The sequence below is a fragment of the Gymnoscopelus microlampas genome, assembly GCF_963454915.1.
Source record: "Gymnoscopelus microlampas genome assembly, chromosome: 9".
Taxonomy (NCBI): Eukaryota; Metazoa; Chordata; class Actinopteri; order Myctophiformes; family Myctophidae; genus Gymnoscopelus; species Gymnoscopelus microlampas.
In genome coordinates, this window is record NC_139946.1 from 44,526,764 (window position 1) to 44,534,263 (window position 7,500).

The 7,500-nt window shown below is 41.6% G+C and overlaps 1 protein-coding gene across 1 annotated transcript in view; it reads right to left on the bottom strand.

Annotated features, from left to right (window-relative positions):
* bcar3 (BCAR3 adaptor protein, NSP family member) overlaps nt 1-7,500 on the bottom strand; it is a 75,016-nt gene that overhangs the window by 45,430 nt on the left and 22,086 nt on the right. Inside the window, exon 4 of the mRNA XM_084065819.1 lies at nt 4,484-4,526. Coding sequence (XP_083921945.1) covers nt 4,484-4,526 — 43 coding nt within the window. The remainder of the gene's footprint in view (nt 1-4,483; nt 4,527-7,500) is intronic.

The window sequence follows — 7,500 nt, forward strand, 5'->3', positions numbered from 1 at the left end:
CGTGGGAAGGCAGAGGTTTGTTCTTCACACCAAGGTGACAGCATCCAAACACATGAGCTAAGTGATGGAAGAGAGAGAGAGAGAGAGAGAGAGAGAGAGAGAGAGAGAGAGAGAGAGAGAGAGAGAGAGAGAGAGAGAGAGAGAGAGAGAGAGAGAGAGAGAGAGAGAGAGAGAGAGAGAGAGAGAGAGAGAGAGAGAGAGAGAGAGAGAGAGAGAGAGAGAGAGAGAGAGAGAGATGGATGGATGGATGTGGCAGGAGAGATTTACTGTAGGAGAGAGGCAGAGAGGAAAGGAGAGAGAGAGGATAAGGGATGGAAGGAAATAGGCAATGAAGCAAACAAAGTATGTAGTATATCGTTGGCGTCAGGTAGAAACCTTGAATGGCTAAAAGCGTTCCTTTTTTTATTATCATTTCAAAAACGTTTTAAAATAGTGAAAATAGCCGATGTGGCTGTGAGCTTGTGTCTGCTATCTTCACAACCTTTGCGTGACACTCTTGTATAGTGAAGTAGGCCATTAAAGGTAAGGTATGTGGTAGTTTTTGGTTAAAACAAAAGGTTATTTGTTAAAAGGTTAAAGCACTATAGTTTGTTCAGTCACGGGAGTCTCGCTGTCTCTCCGTCTCTTTAATAAACAGAAAATAAATGTTCAGGTCGGTGATAAAATGTCAGCCAATCAGGAGAGAGTACCCATTTATCAGCTTAATTTTTATAGTGATCCAGTTCCAATTTTCAAACACTCTATAGCAATGAGTACTATCAAAATATAAAGCTATTTAACACTTATTAAAACCCATTAAGACCTGAGGCCGATTCTACAAAATGTCTTCTAAATACAGTTTTTTGAAAAAAACGTATATTACTATGTCAGTGGTTCTCAAACTTTTTCATGTCAAGGACCTCAAAATGTATATGTATTTGGCCACGGACCCCCATCTCAAAATATTTAGTTCCAGGGACCCCCAGAAGCAAAGATTTGTGTTACAAATGTTTGCTTGAAAAAATATATGTTCAAAGATTTGCACAAATGTTCACAATTTCTCAAAAAAAGCAGATCTACAAGCTCATAGCGCGGCACTCGGTGCCGCGCTATGAGCTATTTTTGAATAGCCAAAGTGTAAAATAATGCTTTTTAGCTCAAATCCAAAAATTACACAGATGCTTCTCCCGGTCTTAAAGGGTTAACCAAAGAAAATCACTTACTTACTTACTTAAAGTAACTTCAATTCACGGAAAAAAAAACAATAAAGTTGAAATATGGAGATACAAGGTTTCTGCCCGACAGCAACGATCATGTTTCACACGTTTTACTGTGTACAGTAAGTGGGTCTGAAGGAGAGATGAAAACAAACTGAATGGATTGTAATGGATGGAGAGGAGGGGACATCAACGCGTTATACATCCATTAACTCCATTGTAATTTCATTTGCTCATTCACATGCAGTACACCTTTTTGGCCTCTAGCTCTGTGTGTGTGTCTCGTGCTGAGGAAAAGGCGTGAGGCCAAAATGTTTGTGTTTTTTGGACTGCTGCTTAAAAAAGATTAAATCAAAGGCTGCAATCAAAGTGAGTGCTTTTTTTGTTGCCTTTTGGTATTTTACCTTTGGCAGGGAGCACCCTTTAAAGAATGCTTACAAAACACTTAATATCAGCGGACGGGAAAAGGGAGTATTTTACTGGTCCTCCCCGGGGAGGGGAACATACTTTTCTGCCTTGACCCAGCCAGCAGCTGGCTGCTCAGATGAGGGCAGGTTAAGGGGTTAAGTGTCTTTGCTCAGGGGCTCTTCGACACTTAGACTGGGTGAGCCGAGGGTCAAACCTGCAACCTACCAGTTCCCTCTCTACCTGCGGTGGACCAAGTATATACTCAAAATAAATACTCAAATAAATACTCAAGTATTCAAAAAAGTACAAATTACGAAGCACATCATTTTCAGAAAGTTTATATATGTTCACTATTATTTGAAATAGGGCTTAAGTGTTTAATTCATAATATATTTTTTCGACTCAGTCCCAAGAGTCCCTTTCGAGTAAATGTACTTAGTTACTGTCCACCACTGCTCTCCGCCCCCACAGAAAGGTACACCTTTTACTTTGTGTAGTTAGTATGGTACAAAGGAAGCCAGGATTAAGAGAGATCAAAATAACTATTTGTAAGGCCGAGACAAAAACGGGCAGACAGGCTGGTAAATCCTCAGATCTACAAGTTGTCAACAAGTCACGACACGTTGTGAGCTTGTAGATCTGCTATTTTCAGAGAAGAGATTTGGGGTATAGAGGGGATAAAGGAGTGGGCCTAGTATACAGACCACTGGAGGATCCCAGATCAAAGTTGTAAGTATGTAGGGTTCAAGTGGTTAAATTAACACTGTGTACAGCAGTGGTTCTCAAAGTTGGGTCCGGGGACCCCCAGGGATCCTTGAGGGGGTTCCAGGGGGTCCCCTCCAAAATTACGTAACTATTTTCGAGTGTTTTCAATAACGTTTGAAAAATCATAGAATATTTATCTCCAGTATGATCGATCCCCCTGATCGCTTTAAAGGACGTATCCGAGTCTCGTATGCCGTTGTGATCATCCATTCCATAGTTATTGGCAGTTGAATTTAGGCTGTTTTTGCCAAAAAGCAACAGAAAGCAGAGAAAAGGCCATTTTTCCAAAGCCATTAACATGGAAGTGAATGTGGCTTGTTTTTTCACATGATTTTGCCCTTCTGAGCCCACTGACACGCGCACGCAGTCTGAAATCTCGTCATTGGCAGTCAAAGAGTTAATATAGCTTCAAAATCATTTTAATCACCAATGAAAATAACCAATATGCTTTTTTTTAAATATTTTTGAAACACAAATCTTCTATGGGGGTCTCGAGCACAAACATATCTTCTGACAGGGCAGGGGTCCAAATACAGAATTAATTTGGGGTTCCTTAACATGAAAAGGTTTGAGAACCACAGTGTGTTGTGTGACAGCTAGGATACCGTCATGGCAACAGCTTTCCGTCATCGTCTTCCTCTTTGACCCTGACCAGGGCAAGCTGGGACCCAGGTGGTGTGATTATGTGTGTGTGTGTGTGTGTGTGTGTGTGTATGATTTAGTGTGACAGCCATTACACAGTAGCAGACAATGTGATTTATGACATATTACCCGTGGAAACCCAGGAGGTATCAGATTACAGTATAGCCTACAGGAGTTCACGGTGACGGATGCTTATTATTGAGGAACTGCAGTGACAGATGACTGCATGGGCTACATGGTGTTTAGATGGATATGACTTCATATTCCTACATTAATTCAGTTACGTTTCTATGAGATGTATTTCGCATCGACCTGAGGGAGGGTTGAATGATCACATTTAGTTCTCTATACTGTAGTACCACGTTGATTTTCACTCATAACACACGTTAACAATTCAAACATCTGTTTCTTATATAATTATTATAATATGGGGGGTATTATAATTATAATACAAAAATGAAAACCAATAGACACTAATAAGAATGAAACTAAAACTGGAAATGTGTAAACAATAATTAAAAACTCAAACTGAAACTAAAAACAGCCCACAGGTGAATCAAACTGAAACTAAACTGAAAAATATGTAACCTTGACATGCATGCACAGGTTACGGGGCAAAAGAGTTCAATAATCCCAATCATTCTGATAGATAGAGCAGTGGTTCTCAACCAGTGGTCCGGGGACCACCAGTGGCCCTTGAGGGGGTTCCAGTACAGGTGGTCCCCAGCTAAATGATGTAGAGTTGGTAATCAAATGGACCTTTATAGATCTTTAACTCTTGAGAGCGTAACATTATTGTTAAACACCTGCATTACTTAATTTACAAGAAGTCTACACAATTAGAGAATGTAGAAGAATTGTTATTTTGATCAACGTTTGCCTGTTATCTCTCCTATTGGTACCAACATCAATACAGCATGGAATTGTGGACAAAATCGTATCCAACGACAACAAAATATTCTACGCTTTGAGTCTGAGAGTCTAAATGTCATTAAACGGTGATGAATCCGTGGCTCAAATGCCAAATAAATAATGGACCTTGATGTGAAAAAGGGTTGAAAAACCACAGTGATAGAGAATGGAGATGGAGAGTGAAGTGGTGGATGTGTGAGCTGGTTTTGTAGCAGATATTAACACCTGCATGGTTGTATTATTATTAGTAATAAAGGATGACATTTATAGATCCTCAGAGGGAAATTCAGGTGTCAAAGCAGCAACAGCAACAAGGTAGAAAACACAGTAAAACATTTAACCCATTTAATCCGGGAACGCATCTGTGTACAACCACTTAAACCATTATTTTATACTCCTGGCAATTCAAAAATAGCAGATCTACAAGCTCATAGCGCGGCACCGAGTGCCGCGCTATGAGCTTGTAGATCTGCTATTTTTTTTGAACGGCCAAAGAAATCTAAACAAATGACACAGATGCTTTCCCGGTCTTAAAAAAAAGTACAGTTGTTCCTCCTTACCTTGACATAGTCCACTGTGGCGTCCAGACCGGCGGCTGGCTCTCTGGGGAAGACAGACAGAGACATGGCCCGGTTCAGTGAACACATGGTTGTGTTGGGCATTAACAAACCAAAACCTCCGCCTATAGTAGTAGTACTGCTCAAAATGGATCCTTGGGACTATAGATGCTGATTCCTTTGCTGCTGCACAACACAACAGTACAGTAACAGTTCTCAAATGGATCTGGTACTGGCTCACAAAAAAAAAAAAAAGAAGTTGGTATAGGCTACTGGTCCTCCTGCTTGCATGGGGGGTCCTCACAGGGTCCAAAAGACTCCTTGGTACCAACACAGGTTCATTAGTGGCTCCTCCACTCTCTGTAGTTATAAAGGGATCCAGTTCCCAGGAGTTATAGAGGCTAATGCTTCTACAGTTAAAAAAGAAAGAAAAAGAAGGGCTCCACAGGTCTCCAAACTTTAGGTTAGTTTGCTGGTTTGCAAAGAGCTGTCACTGCCTGTCTATGAGCTAACTGTGATGCTAATGCTACTTAATAAGACTTGAGTATATAGGTCCCAGTTAGTTTTGTCGGTGTCCCCATGAGAGAGAGAGGGAAGAACACACAGAAACTGCTGCTTTCCCTCAGAGGGTGGACTGAACTGCCATGGGAGCTCTCTCTCTCTCTCTCTCTCTCTCTCTCTCTTGTGCTTCTCACAAGTTTTTTTTGCCTCTTTCAGTTAGTGGTTAACATGTTCACTCACTGCACTGGCCGCCCTCCCTCCCTCCCTCTTTCTCTCTCTCTCTCTCTCTCTCCCTCTCTCTCTTTCCCTCCTCCGCTCCCTCCCTCCCCCGCCATAACACACATCACAGCCACATGCCTGCCCTTCTGAGCCCACTGACAAATTCACAGAGAGGTCAGAGTACACACACACACGCACGCACGCACGCACGCACGCACGCACGCACGCACGCACGCACACACACACACACACACACACACACACACACGCACACACGCACACACACACGCACGCACGCACGCACGCACACACGCACACACGCACACACACACACACGCACACATGCGCGCACACACGCACAGACCTTTATTTCTGTAGTCTTTAAATACATTCAGTTCCAGAGCATAATGGTTCAGCTTTTCTCTGCCTCTTTTCATGTATGTCCATATCGTCTAGCGTCTCCTATTCTTACACTCTGTTATTTAAGGGTCAGGACAGCATTTTTGAGGCATCGCACATTGGCAGGTTTTGCCAACTCCTTGGACCGGCTGAAATGAGACCTTTCACTTGTAAAAAATCTCGAGTGTTAATTTAACTCAGGGAGTGTTCAAAGTCTCAGTTATAAAGGGTTAAATTGACACTAAGGATTTAGCTGTGTAACAAAAGCTACAAACTAGTATGGTGGCTTTATTGTATTGCATTGTATGTCGTTTTTATTGTATTTGCGGGCTAATTCAGTCTTTCTATCCACAAGAGGCTTTTACAACCAAGGACTGAATGAGAGGTAGTTACTGTAGCTACAAAACCCCCACAAGTGAGGGGCAGCGGTGAAAGAAGTACTCACATTATGTACTTAGGTAAAAGTACCAATACCACAATGTAGAAATACTCACATGTAATAACTCATTATGTTACAAATAAAAGTCCGGTATTCAAAACTGACTTCGGTAAAAGCACAAAAGTATTGGCATCTAAATATACTTACAGTATCAAAAGTAAATGTAATCATTATTCAGAATTTTCCATTTCACAAGTTTTTAAATGTATAAAATAGCAGATCTATAAGCTCACAACAGCTTGAAATCGTCTATTTTCAAATAGCCAAAGTATACACAGGGCTGAAGTGGTTATGTATGTTTTGTGATAATAATCAGAATCTACAGAGTAACTAGTAAAAAAAAGTTTTCAAATAGTTGTATTGGAGTAAAAAGTAGAACATTTGCCTCTGAGATGCAGTGGAGTAGAAGTAAAAGTATTGAAAATCGGAAACACTCCAGTAAAAGTAAAAAATCCTCAGAAGTGCACTTAAGCGCAGTACTTGAGTAAACATACTTAGTTACTTCAAGCCACTGGCTACAATACAAACCCCCCCACAACAAGTGAGGGGGATACTATAGGCACGTGTGCCACCACCACGTTCCCACGGGAACACATGTACACATAAACCATTCTTTACCAAAAGAAAATATGTTTAGCTTCTAAAACCCCCGCAAGTTTTTAATATGGTCCCCTGCAGTAATGACTAGGATTTAGTTATGGAGTTATGTAACAGTACAGGAGCCTCCATTCATAGTAACAATGCACTCACTAATCATAGGAAGGGGGGGGTTGGGGGGCTCAATCGAGCACCACCATGCCCCTCGCCTAACGGCCCTGACTGAGCACACAAAGTTCCACTGCAGAGATTTCTTTCTTTTTGCAGTAATTATGGCGAGGACATCTCCTGTTTACTCAGCAAAGCTCCCCCAATGGAGGATGTTTGTCCTTAAGTCAACCGAAAGGTGAAGATCAGCCTTGTTTGCTTGCATGCCTATCCCCACTCTGAGTTTACAGATCTGTTTAACCAATCAACATCCTCTGTGGTTTGGGTATCTTTTAGCCCCCAAAGGAAGACGAACACAGTGACATCATCTACGTATACTGTAGCCTCAGATCACCTCCATTGAGACGAAGAAAGGGCCACCTAGGGCGGCCGTAGTAGATGAGCGGTAGAGAGAGGCCAATCAAAAAAGGTTGCTGGTTCGAGCCGAGGGTCGAACCAGCAACTTTTTTGATCCAAGTCAACACGTCCAGGTCTCCCTTTCCCTCTTCCCCATCCCATTCAATCCGGGAACGCATACTGTGTCATTTTAGATTTTTAGCTATAACCATTATTTTATACTTTGGGCTATTCAAAATAGTAGTATTCAAAATAGATGTACAAGCTCATAGTGCGGCACCGAGTACCACGCTACGAGCTTGTAGATCTGCTTTTTTTTTTTTTTTATCGTGATAATGTGTGCAAATCTTTGAACATATAT